Raw genomic sequence first — 20,296 nt, 5'->3', positions numbered from 1 at the left:
AAGGCAACGATTACGCACCTACGCCACAAAGACTAGATATGCTGCTACACGCTGACTGCTTTTGGAGGTCCACCTGTGTGACAAACGGTTGCAGCAAGCTTTGACAAGACTTGGGAAGAGATAGTTTCACATGTCTCACACCCACCACACACCCCAGAACCCCCTCCTTCCGCAAGCACACATTCTCACACACCTTGCGTGTTTTTGATTTACCTTCTGTGGAATTTCTGTTGTTATTGCGTCCTTTCTTTCCTCCCCTCTTTCTCCCGTTCCGTTCCTTCTTCCTACCCTCTGACATCGTGTCAGTGCCAAAACGACAGGGAAAAATGTAAATCCACAATGGTGAGAAAATACAAATAGTCCAACGGGGAGTTTGTGATTGGCGCACTTGCGTTTCTGAACTTCAGAGCGTTCGGTCTCCTATATAGACACTCTCACATCACGGAGGGAACACCTACTTACAGCGAGAGAGAGAGAGGGAAGAGTGAGGAAGACAGTGGAAAAGAGAGTGAGAGAGAGAGGGAGAGGGGAGGGGAAGCAAGGGAGGGAGCAAAAGGAGGCATTTCCCATTGCTGTCAGGGAATTAACTGTTCCCTGCCTGGCTCTTTCAGATAAGTGCACTCTTTTCCAGGCCCTGGAGCTGGTACTTGGAGACAACTCAATACTTAGGCCTTTCCAGCTTACCTGCTTCCCTCCACCTTATCACTGTTCCCACTGTTCTTTGGTTTTAGGGCATCGGGATAGCAGAGAACAGCATCCAACTCTTCGACTGATCCCTTAAGCTGATCCCCGGCTGATCTCTACTTGACCACCCATATGTACACCCAACAAAACGCTCTCCTTCCAAAAGCATTCAGTGATGCAGCTGCAAAAAATTGAGTCAGTACACTCCCCTATTAACAACGTGACACAGATACAATCCTTCGGTCCTGTCTACAATACCAATGTCCCTCTTTACCGTTTTCTCTGCCTCTCTATTTGCTCCCAGTCTCCCATCCTGTACTGTAAGCGAGTCACAACACGCCCCTGATAGTGTCTCTCCCTGCTAAAGTGTCGTGAGGAATCCCAGCAGTGAGCACGCAAACACGGCATGGGAACCCGGAGAGACCTGCCAAACTCCCCTCCAGCACTCGTGCTTGCACGGAAACATGAGGCCACACCGCTACACCTCTAACGTCTCTCCTGCAGGTACAGCTGGAATCAACAACAGGGCAGAATGAAAGGACAGAAGAAAGAAATAAAGGACGGAGGGAAAGAAATTAGGCTGTAGGAATGGGTGTAAAAAAGAAAGAAAGCAACCAAGAAAGAAAGGGGGATAAATCTGGAATAAATCTAGCACTTCCACATGGACAGTTTTAAAGGGTCCATCTGAAAGCCTGGGGCGCTGGTTGGCTGAAAGCCAGTCACATGATTTTTGAGATGAAAATATCAAAGTGCATCATAAATTTTGCATGTAACAGTGTCAACATCATTCTATCTTTATCTTCACTACTCCACAAAAAGCAACACAAGAAAAACGATTCAAAGGACATCAGGGTTGAAATAAATTACCTTTAAAAGGGCACTAATAGACCAACTGAATTTATATAAAAAAAATCACTATTCTAGAAAATACTATGCACAGGTGAGTTATATAATGTGCAGCGGGACAAAACAACAAACACACATCTATCATGTGCTGTCGTGTGCACCTGAGTGCTGCAGGATATAACAGACCACTGCCATATGTCACACTTTGCTTGGTTTGTACAGCATCGTTCAACCAGCCACCACTTTTTATAGGACGCTCAATGCGAAGTTCGTCACACCATGTATGTAGCTCGTCGTGTGTGGTTCCTTTTTTCAAAATATGTGTTCTGCGCGTCAAGCTATCCTATGTGCATCACGTGTCTTGTCAAAATAAGTGCCTGCTGCAGACGCATCTAGAGGGTTTATGATAAAAGAGACAGTCGCGTTTGCCAGATACTCGCATAATCTCATGCGTAATCAGAGTTTACTGTTAAGGGAGTGTCTTGCGTGTATTTTGTAAACGTTAGCGTCTCTTTTATCATAAACGGGTTTGACGCGTGTGCAGCAGGCACTTATTTTGACAAAACACAGGATGCACACAGGATCTCTCGAGCGCAGAACACATATTTTGAAAAAAGAAACCACAAACATGACACTCCGAACAATTATTTTGAATTAGAGCCCCTCGGATGAGCCGCCACTGGTATCTAGATATGAAGAGTTCAAATGCAAGTTCAAATGCAAAAGTGCATTTTTTATCTCTTCTGTTTAAGTTCAGTCATTTCACTTTAATGGCAATGAAAGGTTATTAGTCAGAAACTGAAATGCCTTATTTTTGCAAATGTCATTTTAGTAATTTCATTGGTATTAAACCAATTTGACTGTATTTTTTAAATCTCCGCTTCAAAAAAGGCTCAAAAATTCAGTAAATATGATAATGTATTCTGTAAACTTCTTTTACCAGGTAAAAAACTCTTGCAGCTCAACTGTTGAAATCTGACAGGGGTCCATCGTTCATGTAATTCTTCTTCCAACCACTTAGAGGACTTTGCCAAAAATAATCGCTGTGGTGTTTTATGGATTCTGCCAACAAACAAGTATTTCTAATTGGCCTGAGGTCAGGATTAAGCTGATAAGTATTTGATACGTGCTGAGAGCATTTGGTTAATATCATTATCTCATTTTTAATGGAGGTGGCTGTTAACAGCTTTTGCATCTGAGCTTCTCATATATACCCGATTCTAACGCACATCATTACTGCTGCTATGATCAATACAAAATGTATACAAACATATATTCTATTTATTGTCTGCTTTACGTGGGGATTGTTAATTGCACTATACTCTAAAAATGGCTAATTATTTTTGACCCATTATGGGTTAATATTGGACAGAACACATGCTGGGTTAAATATTATCCCATGCTGGGTTAAACATGACCCAATGTTTGGTTGTTGTTATGCAACCATAGGGTATAATAACCCAACAGTTGGGTTAAAACAACGCAGCATTGGCTCAGTTTTAACCCAGCAGTGTGTTCTGTCCGATATTTACCCATTATCGGTCAAAAATAACCCAGCCATTTTACGAGTGCAGGCTTAACAAGCTGTAATCTTAAATTAAAGGGACACTTCACCCATTTGCATTAAGCTTTGTGTCGTTAGAACCCCAGTCATGTTTTTGAATGGCCTTGCATCATTTTCTCAGTTTCCCCTGAGATGGGAGAAATATAGATTTCAGTGCTGCACTTCCTTCTTTCAATGATGTAAAAATCATCATTTTGCGTCATTGAAAGAAGGAAGTCCAATATTTTTGTTGAGGGGGTGAGACTACAAACACCCCTTTTCTCGGTCAAATAGGCACCACATTCGAAATGTATGTTACATTTTGACTACAAATATGACGCACTTTCAATAAAGATTAATGTTTCTACGGGTGAAATGCTCCTTTAACAGGGTAAAATTTACCAAATTTTGAGTAGTTCACGCAAATATGTAAATTCCCTATTTTGTACTCACTATAAATTCTGCTGGGTTATTTTTATGGCTGCAAAACGATTAATCGCGACTAATTGTTTAGTTGCTAAACGAGATAACTCCGTTTTTTTTCTCAGAAATCTCATTTTTTGGTTGTGCATTCCAATTAATATCAATTCAACTGCAGTTTTTTTTATTCAAACCTTCATAACTTAAAAAATACAGCTATAGCACCATAAAACAAAATAAAAACATGATAACATAATAATAAACATGTTTTGACAAAATGTTTTAAAACGGAGTTATCTCGTTTTGCAACAAAACTCTTCATTTGTATCATATCTGTGTGTACTGTATATGATAATTATGAATATAAACACACACACACATTTTGTAAATTATTTCTTAAATATATAAAATCATTTTATATGTGTATTTACATTTTTATATTTATATATAATTTATATTAATTTTGTTCTTATAATTATACATGCATATGTGTGTATTTATAAATACATAATTATTATACACAGTACACACACATCTATGATGTAAACAAAAACTTTTATTCTGCAGCATTGCATTGAAACAACCCAGCATAATTTAGAGTACTGGTTCATGAAAGACCTGCCACCAAATTCATACTGATGTGCCACCATAGAAACGTGATGTATTGATTGTTAAATAAGCTGAAAAAATTATTAATTTTCTTATAAACATATTGTTTAGCTTCAGAAGACATTTATTACCGTACTGGAGTCATTTGGATAACTTTAGTGATTGATCTATGCACTCCAATAAAATAGTGCTAAATAGCACCAAAAATTGTTAACTGGCTTGTAATCATAGATTAACCATTTTTAGTGCTAAACATCACTTACGTAGAACCTGTGTAGCACATGTGTAGAACCTTATTGTGCTATACCATAAGTGGTGCTATAGTCACGCTTTAGCACCATTTATGGTTCTACAGAAGTGCTAAAAATGCACTAAAAATGGTTTCCCTATGATTACAAGTTTTTAGTACTATTTAGCACAGTGTGTGCTTCATGATGCTTTGCAATGTTGACCCACATATAAGAATATAACATGATGGCATTTCATATAAAATTATGCATTTATGTTCAGGGAGGTCTGGTATACATCTGGGATGGCATGAGGGTAAATTATGAGATACATTTTCATATTTGTGTGAACTATTCCTTTGAGTGCATCAGGCTTAACAAGTCGAAACCTATAATAAGTCTAAATTACCAACAAAGGCATGCTAACATTGAAATGAATGACACTGCCTTTTAATATTCATTTGTGCAGATTCGATTTCACTCATTTAGTAGCAATTAGTAGATCATGCCGAGGCACGTGCATAGCAATTCCCAAATAACAACAAGGAAGAAACACTGGAAGAATTAATATATAAGACGATTGCCACACATTTCACTACACAAGAGTGAGTGCTAAGCCCTGATAACACCTATGCTGGCGGCACAGTGTGAAGGGTTCAAATCCTTATGATGAGATGTGGTATTGTTGTGCCTCTAAGCAAGGCACCAAAGCTCAGATAAGCCATGTCAGATACAATATCAAAAGTGTCTTCATAAGGGCTTCCTCAAAACAAAATGCATATCGTCATCTAAATCGCCCCAAAAGCACAGATGCCATCATCTGTCCGACATGATGTCATTCTGTAAACATCTCAAATCATGTGAGTCCATCACATTGAAACAAACAATTCCTAAGATCAAGGAACCTGCCTCTGCCCCAAAAATAGAGATGTTTCGTAATGCCGTTCCCTTGACCAAGAAATGTTTCAACAATATGAATGGTTTGGTGTGTGGCACATCAATGATGAGAAGTATGAAAGCATGACGAGGGAAATGGAGGATTATACTGTACACGGGGTGAGTCACAGACTGCTTCTACCCTTCGCAGAGCTGTGTCATCCTTCATCTGGTGTGTGGTAGGGGGTTGGGGGTGGGAACTGGCATGACCCAACACGTTTGTCCATTCAGTGCCTCCACTCCAGAACATCAAAGGCCACGTTATAGGCATAAACAGTGTGTGTGTGTGCGCCTGTGTGGAAGTACATCCCTCACGACAACCTCCTTGTGGTGAGTGAATGTGTCACTTTTAATGACACTAAGCTGCATGCACCCGGTGTGGGACACCCTCCCCTTAATGCCGTGCATGATGGGACTTGCCATCCGACTTGCACGCCGTCCTCTCTGGCACCGATGTGCGTGTATGTACGCATGCAGAAGTGTGGGTACCTAAATACAGAGCCAGCCAAGCAAGTGCTGTTGATTCAACGGGGAAATCCCTTAAAAGATTAGTTCCTCTTTGAAATTCAAGCCGGCCCCAATGTTAGATTTACCCTGCAGTGTTACACCACATTTACCATAGAGCTATTGAATGTTCCCAGTGGGCGGAGCTGACGTGGCGGGATACAATGCCACCCGTGCTATGTTGCAATATGCTGTTTCAAGGAGTTGCAGAACAAAAAGAGAAATTGGGTGTATCAACAAACCAGCTTTATTTTTCAGCGAACCACCCACCTGGCAAGAAGCACGAAGCCCTCCAGCTCAAGGTGAAATGAAAGACTGCTGTGACATACAGTTACATTTATATGGATGGATCGTTCGCTGTATTGACAGCGGTGTGAAATAATCTTTCTTTCAAATCAAAACAATATGGAGATGGGAAATGTTTCTCTAAAATGGGACACTGTCATAGGGTTTTCCCTCATCTGTGCTCTTCCTCTCCTCTCTCCGTTCATCTTTGCCTCCATTAAACAAAGCATCTGCTGTTTCTCAACATTGGTTGCCCCCAGGCACTCGCTGCTCTGATCGAGTGGGTGGGGATGCCTGACATTAAAAGTAAATAAAGAGAACGTGGAGCCACCCCCTTAAAAGTCCTACAGTAGATCGGATTCGGCTGGATCTCTCCCATTCCCGTACCCTCACCAGGCCCCATCTCGGCAATTTGCAGAGGGGGCCCAGAAACTTCCTCCAAGATCACAGCAGATAAGTGCAGCCCAACTCCCCCCGCCATCGGCCTCCCGCTGTACCTGCACACCATCACACATATATACCGCCCGGAGACACCGCTGGCATTTCACGAGCTCTGTGAGTTTATCTTTGGAGACGTAATGGTTTTAAACACCCATCTGGTTGTTTAGATCAGCGCGCTTCTCCTAGGGCATAGTGTCTCTGTGTGAGTGTGTATATGTGTGTGGATCTGAGTGGGAGGTAAGGGATGCAGATCTTTGCATATAACCCTCATCTGTTGACTTGACTGTGAGGTGAAGCAAGGGCAGTCGTAGAACGGCTAGGCACTGCAGAGGCAGGGGTAAAATGTGGACGCTAAACCGGTTCTGCACACTGTAAAGAGAAAAATAAAAAAGGAAAAAAATCTCTGCAGATACATTGAGTGACGAAATTAAAATTGATAAGGGGTAATCCCGAGGAATCCTGTTTCTTAACTCTTTCCCCGCCATTGACGTGTTAACTCGCCAATTAATTAAAAAAAAGCTTCCCTGCCAATGACAAGTTTTTCCGGCAATCCAGGTTTCCACTATTATCCACCAGGTGGGGCTCTTACCCAACTTATACAACTCGGAAGCAACCCTTTAGGTCAAACAGAAAGAACTCCGTGTATGTTTTGATAATCACTCTGAATCTGATCTCTATCAAAAGTCCTTGAAGAAACCTACTCATATTTGAGAGGTGATAAAAAGAGAACAAATGAAGTTAGGTTTTGTTTTCTAAAACAGATGATCTTTTCTTTCATTTGATATATTGTATGTTCATATATTTAAAGAAGAACATTTTCTCGAAGGCACTGAACATTTTTGAAAATCTTACAAAATGCTGGCACTGACTGGCAACTTAAAAAAAAACACTGGCGGAGAAAGAGTAAAATTTTAGTTTAATAAATTAAGAACATTTTGTATCCACTTCTTAAGATAATTCTTAGATTTTTTAAAATTCAAATTCATTTACATTTATGCGTTTTGGCAGATGCTTTTATTTAAAACAACTTACAGTGTTACAATGCATAATATTTTTATAATTACGTGTGTATCCTTGGTTCAAACCCATGATCTTATGTGCTGCTAACGCAATGCTCTGTCTACCACTAAGCTATACAGGAGCTTAAAAGAAATGTCATAAATATCTTAAAGATAGGGTAACCTCATCTGAAATCCCATATGTTTAGTACTTTTATTTATTTGTTTCAAATGTTGCTTATATAATGTAGCCAGAAACCAAATTTTGACAATATACTTCCCATAGATGGAGAAATTTGATATACATTTTGATATAATGATAATTAAGTCTAACTGCCTAATTTAAAAAAAAAATCTTAATTTTTTCTTCAAAGTGATTCTATGATTTCAGCAATGCGGAAAATGCGGATGGAATCACAGAATCCAAGAATAAAAATTGTATTCACTGTTTAACGCGGAATGTCTCGGAATTCGGCTAATTTTGGATTCAGTCATTTTTAAATGCTAGTTTTTTGACGTCGTTTCATTATTCGGCAAATACGCACAGGTCCATCCCCACAGCGCAACCCTCTTCACATCTATTTACCAACCATTATAGCTCAAATTTGTTCCTCAGACATGAGGGCTTACAATGCGTGCACAGAGGAACATCGCCAAAGGCAGTCAGCAGCACACGCGTGATCACTAAACTAAGTTTTTTTTTCTTGTTTAAGTGAACATAAACAACTGGATGTTTATCAGTATATTAAAACAGTGGAGTCTTAAAGCAGTCTTAAAGTCTTAAAGTGACAGTAGCCTGCTACTTTCTGTGTCCAACATGTTCATTACACATCAAAAATGAAAATCACTAACTACTCTTAACTGAACTACTTTTGCAGCTGTACATTTACTAATATATTTACATTTAAATAGATACCTGAAAAGTAAAACAAGATAAGTACTGTCTTATGATTAAAAGAAAAACATTTGGTTGTTTGTCAGTAGCACACTCTGGAGATGGCTGGGTTATTTTTGACCCGTGGTGTTTAGGTATTGGACGGAACACATGCTGGGTTGGAAAAATGACCCCGTGCTGGGTTAAAAATGATTTATATGATTTACAATTATATTACTAGCTAACACTTTACTTCCTCGATATTAAAGTTGATGTCAAATAACTAAAAAATATTTTCTTCTGCAAGTATGTGACAATTAAAGTCATATAACATATCACATATTTATAGACCATTTTGCAAGAAGTAAAGGAACACTGATCCAGAAGCACTTCCTGTTGTTTTTAAGTTTTATATTTTGATTCAGTTCTATATTTTCTGTTGGTTGTATTTTGTTTTAATATTAATTAATATTAATATTAAGATTTTGTTCAGTGTTAAAAAAACAGAAAGTGCTTCTGGACCAGCGTTGTTTACATCTTGCAAAATGATCTATATAAAGTTATGTCCGCTTATTAATATTTATGAGCCAGGTTTCCAGACAAGCAATATCATTTCACTTTCTAGGTTAAAAATAGACCCAATATAGCCCGACTGGGTCATTCTATGAAAATGGTGGCTTTTTGAACAGACAACTTTTTAAAAATTGAATTCTTTTTTCATACCAAAATTTATAGTAAGATAATAGTTAACCTCTTAACATTATAAATCAAATTAAATGACAGCTTAATGTTTTTTTTATATACATCTATTACATTAAAAAATTGTGCTACATTACATTAAAAAAGCTTGTGCTGCTTTTTGGTCACTGATGTTACCTATATTTAAGATGACAATTCAGGCTTCCCAGAATGTATTTTGACTATTTTATTTGCATACATAATCAAAGACAGAAAAAGTTAATGTAATATTAAGAAATTGTCTTGATTAGTAATAATTTATTTTAACAGGCACGCATAAAGTTCTATTGTGTGACCTTTTTCTATTTCTACCATTGTGTTTTTTGTTGTAACATTAGAAATAATTGAGGTTGAGTGATCAAAATTGAATGATGATATCCTTAAATGCTTACTTATGAAAGCAGCAACAGTAACACCAGTGACGGTAACACCAGTGACAAATCTGCAGACACAATGCCATATCTAAGATTGTGGCCACAGTAGCTCAAACCACACTTCTTAAATTGTAAATAAATCACTTAATCATGCGATTTGAAAAATTATATTGATAAAAATTCCTTTCCCCTTACTATAAACTGTAGTAACACCAGTGACACATCTTAAGTCCTCACATGAAATTATCAAATTATTTATCAAATTGCTAAAAGATGAGGAGAGAGTGCTTTTCAAAACAGCCATGCCTTCAATGAATGTTTGACGCAGGAAGAAGTTGGCAAGGATGTTGATTTTTTTTCAAAGTGGTGTTTTTTATAAATTGTAACACCAGTGACATGAAATTGGGGGACAGGTATTCCCTGTAAATTATTTATAATATTTAGTTGATATTTTAGTTTTTTAAGTAGTCTACTAAATAACTGTACTACTTCCCTTTGTATTATTTAAAGGGGGAGAATAATATATTTTTAACTCAAAATATGTCACTAAACCACGACACCTGGGGCCTCATTTATGAAGCGTGCGTACGCACAGATTTGATCGTAAAGTGTGTGCGTAGGCAAAAATCCACGGCAAAGTCCATATTTATAAAAACTGTCTTTGACGTGGAAAAGTGCTTAGCGCCACGTCAGGTTCTGAGCAGACGTATGCACTTTTGCTTGTCAGATTGCTGCAAGTTTTTGGAAATATAAGCCATTCTTGCTGTTTGAAATTGGGTTTAAACATTGACAAGTGCTCTTTTATATGTCTGACATTAATTATGTATTGTTTAGAGGCGGAGATCTGAAACTGCTCGGCTGCACGCACAAGTTCAAGTGCATTTCCGATTAATGGATTTTAAAGGGGTACGCGCGTTTTCTGCGCGTACGTTCGATTTATGAATCACACGTACGCATTTTTGTTAAATTATCGTAAGATCAAATGTAGAATGGTTTTTACGCAGCATTTTATAAATGAGACCCCTGACCCGAGGGACAAGCCAATTTCATGGTACTGACCGTGTTCTACAATATATATATATAAAAATGGTTTGCAATATAACTGTCTTACATATGTTTTATTAATAATAAAACACTTCAATTAAAACAAAAAACATATGTTTTGTGTCATTATCTGACAATTTCAAGTGTTTTTCCTGGTGGTTGGGGCTGGGACAGGAAAGCCACCATTTTCATAGAATGACCCGACTATGATGAGTAACCCACTTATAGCCAAAATAAACTTGAATATGGTTACATGTAGTTTTTGCCAAAATCATTTGTGAAGTGTATAAAAGTCCATAATGTAAGCAAAGCCAACAGTAAGTACAACGTGTTTGGTTTCATTTATTTGCTTATTTTATTCATTTATTTTTGGGACATGGTTAGACATCTATAAAATAGATGTTTGGATGGCTATTAGACGTCTTCTAAATGCAAAAACGCTTGCTGGGTTATAATAAAGTTTATGACATACTCTCCCCTTTTTTCAGATTGTAACTGCAGAATGTGTTGATGAACACAACCGTCTAGATCGGGGTCGGTCCTAAAGTGCCGATGTCCTGCAGAGTTTAGCTCCAGCTCTAATCAAGCACACCTGAAAGAGCTAATCAAGGTCTAAAGAGTCACCTGAAAACCACAGACAGGCAAGGTTTTATTAGGGTTAGAGCTAAAATCTGCAGGACAATAGCACTCCAGGACCGACGTTGCCTATCCCTAGATAATCTTGTTTTTTAAAGTGTTAACTCTAATAGGAACATGGTGCACACACGCACGACCTGGCACTATTTGTGCCCTCCCATTAAATATCATCTGTAAATGATCACCGTGCCCAGGTCCGGTGCCTTGGAGGAGGGCATGTTTCTAATGCAGAGCTCCTTAAGGGTCGGAAAGGATCGGATCGCTAATCAATCTCTTTGAAGGTATATCTCAATGAACATCACACATCCGTATTGTTAAAGGATTTGCGGTACCAGGTGCACTCGTTTGTGCACGGGTAAAGTGTGTGGGGTCCGAGACATTTGTCCCCTCTAAGACAGGATGTCTTAAGGCATCCACCAAGCTTGACCAATCGAAGACCCTCTTGCACCACAGAAGCGGTCAAATCTCGGGCAAAGATGAGGACGCGGGCAATCTATCTGAACTCCAAAGCGCACTACCATGTGTACTGTATCACACAACCATCTGTGTTTGTGTCCACAGGCAATAAGACGTGTGAATGAAAAGGGGATTGAGAGCATGTATTACGAGACCACAGACACAACCTACATACAGATGTGTTGGCTTTGTGCAAAACAAGCTTGGCCCCTGTACGCGAGTATGTTCTGGTGGTTAATAGCGAGATGGTGTGAATCCAGCCCTGCAATGTTTCTGCTGTGCGCAGCTGTCACCATGGCAACCATTCAGAACAAGAGAGGAGATAGGAGAGAGAGAGAGAGCGACGTTGCACCGCATGAAAACAGAAATGTCCATAAGGTAGCTGATGCTCAGTCCGCAGGGAAACACTGCGGCGAATGAAACAGGCAGCGTTTAGAAAGACAGACCGAGAAAGAGAGAGAGAGAGAGAGAGAGAGAAAGCACAATCACAGGCAAAGTGACAGCCTAACCGCTCGCTCACTTTCTGAGCTGTCAGGTTGTCCCATCACCTGGCTGTCAATCACAGAGCTGCCACAGCTTAGCCCCGCCCACCCACAGTGTGCCCTGCCTTCCACACACTGCATTGGCAGATTAATCCAGAAGCCGACTGGATGATTTATGAATGAATTGGTACGAGAATAGAAGTAATACATCCCCATCAAAGTCTAACCGTGATGAGCGCTAAACGTATCAAAGATGGACATTCATCTCGCCAGAGCGAACCGGACACAAGGATACGCATAGCAACACGCCAGCCAATAGGGGACAATTCAGCCCAACAAGCTACAGTACGAGATGCTTACGCTATCCGAGGTGTATCACATCACAGAGGGATTCAGATATCTGCTAAGAGCTATGACGGCACAAACAAGCACGAGAAAAGCCAAATGGAATGGTGTCAACAAGTTATACATCCCGTGCAAGGTCTACATATCTAATCCAAGATATCCATGACATAATATCTGGCTCATCCTTTGTTTACCCCATCACTGTTGATTGAGATCACTTTTGTGATGAAACTTTACATTACACAAGCATCAAAGACCCACTAAACACCAATCATATTGGTGTACCAATATTCATGCAAGTGCAGTCATGGGTTTGATCCCATATACAGTATGTTGAAAAAGCTTAGATATACAGAACAAACTAAAACAAATTCTTAGTGTCAGCATGGTTAGAAAAATGATTTTCTATTGCTTTTCGATGAGACCATCAGTAAAACCTTATCTAAATGGCAGCAATGACATCCACCAAAAAGCATTTGGAGCAGATCATCACGTCCTGTTTTGTCAGCAAAGATCAAACAGAACCGACAAGTGCAATTACACTACAGCGATGAAAGGCCAATGCTTTGAAAGGTAAACACGCAACCTCTGCCTCCATAAAACAGCGGCTTTGTGCGTGAGGCTTTGTCTCCGCCACCATCTAACAGTTATTCAGGTCTCTTCAACAAGTGGCACTCTGATATACTGCAGACTGCGGAAGATACATTAGCGTCTCACCCGGGTGTGCGACAGATTGTTTTCTAGATAGTGTCAGAGAGATGTACTCCATCCATGTTTTTTGCTCGCGCTCTCTCTCTCGGTTTCAGGAGAACAGACAAACACACTCCCACACACTCTCACGCAGTTTAACAAACAAGCGCCTTCATCGCCGCTGCAGTGTTACAGTAACTCAAACCCATACGCATGCTGTTTAGCATTCAGCAATGGGCCAACACGTAGCTAGCGAAACACCAGTCAATAGACACTAATGTATACATGCCCTTTTGGCACGACGTAAACATACAAGCACACAAAAAAGGCACGCACTTGCAGGGTTTTTTTGCCTCTTGGAGGTTTAGCTTGTACAAGTAAACAGAAGCATTTTTTTATTAATGGAGGCTGTACTTCCCAATAAAATTGCGGTGAAAATATTTCACAGTACCTACCAGTGGCGGCTCATGACTGCTATTTCAAAATAAGTGTTCGGAGTGTCACGTGTGTTGCTTGCGTTTTCAAAATATGTGTTTGTTGCATCATGTGAACCATGTGCATCACATGTTTTGTTCACAAAATACACGCAAGACACTCCCTTAAAAGTAAACTCTGATTACGCATGAGATTGTGCGAGTATCTGGTAAACGCGAGCGTCTCTTTTATCATAAACCCTTTAGACACGTCTGCAGCAGGCACTTATTTTGACAAGACACATGATGCACATACACGCACTCGACTCGCAGAACACATATTTTGAAATAAGGAACCACACACATGATGGGCTACATAAATGTTGTGACAAACTTCGCATTGAGCGTCCTCGAAAAAAGAAGTCACCGACCGCCACTGGTACCTACATTAATAAATTGAGTAATATTACAATACATAAGATGAAGCGGAGTGGTGTGGATAGATTAATTATATTGTAAACTGACCCATCTAAATATCACTTTCATAATCGTAATAGTGTTTTGAAAATTCTGTTCAGCTTACTTTACTGGTCCAGCTACAAAGACATTACTATTTCAATTTTGTAGACGTGTGGTGCTGGGGTACACAATGATGTTGCTACAGTTTCTCTATAGCTTCTTTCACACAGTATTTCAGTAAATTACTATGAATTTACCAGAATGAATTTACCAGTAAATACAAAAATGTGCTGTTCACACACGCAGTGAAGTTCCGTCTTTTTACCAGTAAGATATCATTTACACATCAGAACCAAAATATCGGTAAACTCGGAGATAAAGCAGAAGTAACCATGTGCCGCGCGGCCAGCTCAGTGTTTTTGTAACTTCATATCCACAGTCCATATTTTGTTGTTTTCACATCTGTGGCAAACACTGACAGTCGCAAAGTTGCTCGTGACCAAACAACATTGCAATAGGCGACGTCAAAAGGAACCTGCGTTTTAAACAACAGTACTGTTTGCACATTAGGCTTCGCAGAGGGTGTGCCAAGGACGTCAGCAATTCGGCAAATGATGGTAAGCTGTTTTAGACAACTTTGGTGAAGAAATGTGGACATTAACTTCAGCTAGGTACGACTTTTAAGCAGCTTGTGTGTGGAAACGTCCGTAAAGAGTGCGTGGGTAAACGCGTCATCTGTATCAAACATCATCCGTTCTAAATGTTGGTAATCTATATTTTTGGTTCACACATAGCACTTACCGGTAAATTACTGGTAATCTTACAACCTGTCTTACTGGTAAATTGGCAGCACTGATTTTACAGAAAGGTTCTGTTCACACATGACCTGTTAACTGCTATTTACAGTAAATTACCAGTAAAGACTACTGTTTTTTTACACTGCTGATCATGGTATTGCAAATTATTTATGTAATGTAAAACTCCTGCTCCTATATCACTTTTCTTCTTTTAAGAGCCATTTTCATGTAAGATGGTAAGTAATGTCTAGTGTAATATTAAGGCTGCTTTTAATCATATTAATGGACTAAATGTTCGAAAGTGAAAGAAAAAGTGTATATCATTTCATTAGATGAAAATCAATTCAATTTGCAATAATAACATATAATCTATAAAAATGTAAAAATGTCCCCCATTTTCTTTGGTTACTTTTCTTTGTCTTTCTATGGTAAAAATGACCTTGACCTTTGCATTGCAAAACTTAAGTCATTTTTTTTTCATTCTGTGAAAATATAACCTTGATATCTTTAATATTGACTGGGTAAGCTCATGTTCAAATTGAAATCTATGTGAAATCAATGACTGAAATAATGTTATAATGAAATATAATAATGATATAATGAATCATGAATAATGTAATAATCAATAATATTGATGCTCCAAACTCATAATTAGATATAATAGATATATTATGGCATTGGTTGCACTGCAAAAATACTTTCTTACTTAGAATTTTTGTCTTGTTTTCAGAATAAATATCAAAAAATTCTTAAATCAAGATGTATTTCATTGATGAGCAAAGTGATCTAAGAAATTAAAGGATTAGTCCATTTTCTTAAAAAAATCCAGATAATTTACTCACCCCATGTCATCCAAAATGTTGATGTCTTTCTTTGTTCAGTCGAGAAGAAATTGTGTTTTTTGAGGAGAACATTCCAGGATTTTTCTCATTTTGATGGGCTTTAGTGGACCCCAGCACTTAACGGTTTTGGTGCGGTTTGGAATTGCAGTTTCGAAGGACTCTAGACGATCTCAAATGAGGGTCTTATCTAGAGAAACGATTGTCATTTTTGGCAAGAAAAATAAAAAAAATTTAAACCACAACTTCTTTTCTTCCTCCGGCTGTGTGACGAGCCAGCGCAACCTCACGTAATTGCTTAATGTCGTCGAAAGGTCACGTGTTACATATATGAAACGCACATTTGCCGACCATTTGTAACAATAAACTGACACAAAGACATTAATTAGTTTCATTCCACATACAAACATGTCGGAACGGTCCTCTTTCTTCACACTTGTAAACACTTTGGCGTAGTTTCAATACGTCATCCGTGACCTCTTGAAGTGATGACGTATTACGTGAGGTTGGGCTGGCGCGTCACAGGACCAGAGGAAGAAGAGTTGTTGTTGTTTAAAAGTGCATATTTTTATTTTCTTGCCAAAAATGGCAATCCTTTCGCTAGATAAGACACTTATGCCTCATTTGAGATCGTTTAGAGTCCTTTGAAACTGCCATTTTAAACTGCATTAAAAGTGTTAAGCATTGGGGTCCATTAAAGTCCATTAAATGAGAAAAATCCTGGAATGTTTTCCTTAAAAAACATAATTTCTTCTTGAATGAACAAAGTAAGACTTCAACATTTTGGATGACATGGTGGTGAGTAAATTACCTGGATTTTTTTTTTTAATGGACTAATACTTTAAGTCTAGTTTTTGGACAAAAAAATACAATTGAAGTGAATTTGTGCTTTAAACAAGCAAAAAATGTGCCAATGGGGATAGAATATTTTCATAAATTTTTCTTGAGAAGTTCAAGTTTTTTTCCTACCCCACTGGCATTTTTTTTTTTTTTTTTTTGCTTTTAAACAAGAAAATGCATCTTAATTAAATTTTTTTAGATATTTGTACTGAAAACAAGACAAAGATACTAAGTAAGAAAGTTATTTTTTGCAGTGTGCTCACTGATATTGTAAGGTAAATGGGGTTGATTTATTACAACCATACAGTATTCCTTCATTTCCCCTCAAAAGTCCACCACATTCCACTGTCCTGTATTTACTGGGATTTGATAGGACAGACCCAAAAAGCAAAGGCTCACGGGATAGGGTCCATTTCTTATCAATGCCCCTTCGCACACAGAGACACACACGTCCGCTCCCAGCTCTGCATTCTTCAAATCAAATCAAATTCCTTGCGCGCTCTCAACTCGTCCTTTATCTGGAGAATGTACTCTGAGCAAAACACAAACATGTCACTGTGGAAGCTGTAAGGCTCTACGCTCTTTAAAAAAAGCACCAGCACACACACTCACACCAATCATTTGCATTTCTGTTTTTCCTTTTGCGAGAAGAGCTGTGTCTTATCACAGGCTCGGCTTATCTCTCAATTTCTCTTCCAGCGTTGCAGGGCCTTCCTGAAAAACACAGAGCTGTGCTAGTGGCCAGTGTCCTCTCCTGGGGTTGACGGTTCGACCGCTTGAAAATAAGGGGTTGAGTTTTCTTTCAGAGGGGCCTCAGATAATTTGAGGGGAGAGCTGGTGAGAGATCAAGTGCGTGGCCCCCGGGTACGAGTGGCAGGACGGCCCCTCCGTGTCCTGGTTCTTTACGAGGGAGGGATTGCAGGAAGCCCAAAGCGCAACTGGGCCGTCTCAGTGCGACAGGCAGACGGCCGGGTCACAGATACACTAAATGCTCTTCCAATAACAGCAGTGCTGCTTGCCATTCTGAGACCTCAGACAATCTCCAATCATTCCATCACTCATCATGACGGTGAAGCAATTCTTTACTCTCTGGGCAAAGAGATGGAACGTAAATAAATAAAAATGCAAAAATTAAATTGGACATACAAGAAAGAACATATCACGCAGGGCTTTAGATGCCCAGGCATAACTGAGCTGATGAAAAAGCATAATTCATAGAAAATGTGACAGCATTCCAGGAATGGTTCGGGAATCCTAATCCAGTAGGCACAGTGCAGTGAAGTTTTATTTGCAATAGTTTAGTTCTAACGTGTCCCTGACCTTGGCTCACCTCTTCTCTCTGATGGACCATACAAGGGAGAGGATTTGCATTCCACAACATCCAGGGAATAAAAATAATGGATGAGCAACATTCCGGAATCCTCACTGTCAGAGGAATCATGCACCTTTCTTTTCAGACATATTTGTAAATGTTAATTTCAATTCAAAAACAAAACTGTATCTTAACTTGACAACCAGAGATCATCGTGCATTTCATGGTGACCAATGAACACATAACAACCTGTTCGCTGTCCACTGCATATCTTTCAACAACAACGAGAGAGGGACCAGACGGAAAGAGCTCGTGTTTGCACGGGAAGATAGACACGCTCCTGAACTCCCGGGATCGGGCCACTCAACATATCGTCAACAACAGAGCCGGAGATTAATAAGACAGGAATGAAAGCAAGACTTACGGTAAGCCGAACATTCACTGACACACTGTACATATATAACCTTTGCCCATATACTCAGCTCAAGCCAGTGCAAGATCTACGGCTGGAGGAAAATCAATACGGAGGCGATATTTCAATCGATGTCTGTTTCAATCACTGGAATGTTTTTATTTTTTTCCCACTTCAGATAAACCCAATGTTGGGAGGGAGAAACTGCTTTCCAAGCATCAATAATGCCAGACAGGATCTCAGTAAGAAGAGAAGGTAATAATCCTTATGCATCAACTTTCCTTCTGGCAACTCATCCAGCGACAGCATGTTCTGGGAACAGATCCCACTAACTGCAACGGATTCACCTCTCGCTCCACACGGACTATCAAAAATCAGGAATTATCAGAAGGAAAGAAGACGAGAAAGGCTAACAGAACATGTAAAAAAGAAAACTGAAATGAGAGAGAAAATAAGTAAGCAAAACAACACAATAAAAAAGCACTAGGGAACGCGAGTGTTGTGTTGGCGTGCTGTGACTAGTGTTGAGGTAAAAGCATCCATGTCACATTTCCTCTACAAGCCTTCATAATAACTGTATTCAATATTTCACATAAACAAGAGATTGTACAAACACGACGCTGAAGAGTTCCAGCCAATCAGATTTATGCACGGTAAACCCTGTGACCTGACAGGCCCTAACAAAATAAATTGGCATGGTAACCGCAGTTTTAACCAAAATACCACAGGCAGCCAGGTACAGCTATTGATTATACAGTGCACATGTCTTTTTACACTGTCATTAAGAAATTCATTTACACAAAGTGATAAAGATTCAAGAAGATTTTTTTATCTGTTAAGTATAAACTATCACTGTAAATCACCTGTTTTTCAAGTTCAAACTAAAATGTGTGTTTGGACGTTTATGGTGAATTGCTGGATTTAGCCAGCAGTCTCGCTCTCTGGTATGTTTGTTGGTTTAATAAGGTTTGATTTGGTTTAAGCACTTGTCAGCTGGCCAAGATGAGAGACCTGACTGGTCTGATGTTGTCTAGCAGCAGGGTAAAAGAAACAAAACTTATCTTTCCAGCAGTAGTTAAAAAAAGAACAGACAAAGCTTTGAAAATGTGGGACAGCCCAACAAAAAACAAAAAATAAAAACAAACAAACAAACAACAAAAGTTTTATGTAAGCCATGCATTCCTGCAAGATTACACAATGAACAACATTAAATAAGTTAACTTAAAGGGACAGTTCACCCAAAAAAGAAAATTCTGTCATAATGTTGTTTCATGATTAAGATATTTTGAAAAATATCAGATCTGCAGATCGGAGGCACCACTGACTTTTATAATAGAAAAAAATTATACTGTGAAAGTTAATGGTGCCCCAGAATAGTGAGTAGATTATTGCAGAATTTTCATTTTTGGGTGAACTATCCCTTTTTAACTTAAAAATATCTAATGCAATGCACTGGAATGCTTTTTAATAACCCCAAGATAAAATCGTCTGCAAAACAATATTAAAGTGCACATATTTTATTACTAAATGTTATTTTGTGTATTTGGTATAATACAATGTGTTCGCATGATTTATAGTTAACAAACACGTTATTTTCCACATACCGTACACTGAAAAAAAAGCTACAAAAAAATTAGAAAAACAAAACAAAACAAAAAACTTTTGTTTAAATGTAGCTAAAATAAATTGATTGTGACCACTTACCTTAATAAAATTTAGTAAATTAAATGAATAATTTTTTCAGTGTACATTTTTGTAGCTCCAGATATCCTGCCTTCCTCAAACGCATTGATTTTGTACAAAACTCATCGATTTGAAAAGCTCTGTCTTTGATTGGCCAGCTAATCTGTATGTTGTGATTGGCCTAAATACCTCTGACATCAGCCGGAAATGTGACGCTCCTTACCACGTTTGAAAGATTCGCTCACAATGCAATGCTAACAGGGGTTAATTTACAGGCTGTGAGTCCAAAGTGAGAGGAATTATGATAATGTCGGCCTTCTCTACGTCACCAATCCCAGGAAGTAAACTGTTGCCTACAATCTGTGTGTTTGTTGTAGTCCAAGGAAAAAAGACGCTGAATTTACGCTGG

At 38.8% G+C, this 20,296-nt stretch overlaps 1 protein-coding gene across 11 annotated transcripts in view; it reads right to left on the bottom strand.

The window, feature by feature from the left end:
• The window catches only part of nrg2a (neuregulin 2a), a 106,895-nt gene that overhangs the window by 55,683 nt on the left and 30,916 nt on the right, over nucleotides 1-20,296 (bottom strand). The window contains exon 1 of one of the 11 annotated variants that reach the window (XM_055179200.2): nucleotides 214-1,204. The exons of the other annotated variants lie outside the window; for them this stretch is intronic. Coding sequence (XP_055035175.2) covers nucleotides 214-298 — 85 coding nt within the window. The 5' untranslated portion in view covers nucleotides 299-1,204. Of the gene's footprint in view, nucleotides 1-213; nucleotides 1,205-20,296 lie in introns of those variants that run through there. 11 annotated transcript variants of the gene reach the window in all.

Source organism: Misgurnus anguillicaudatus, chromosome 9 (genome assembly GCF_027580225.2).
Source record: "Misgurnus anguillicaudatus chromosome 9, ASM2758022v2, whole genome shotgun sequence".
NCBI classification, from domain to species: domain Eukaryota; kingdom Metazoa; phylum Chordata; class Actinopteri; order Cypriniformes; family Cobitidae; genus Misgurnus; species Misgurnus anguillicaudatus.
The sequence above is the reverse complement of the archived record's forward strand: the minus strand, read 5'-3'. Positions and strand labels throughout refer to the sequence as shown.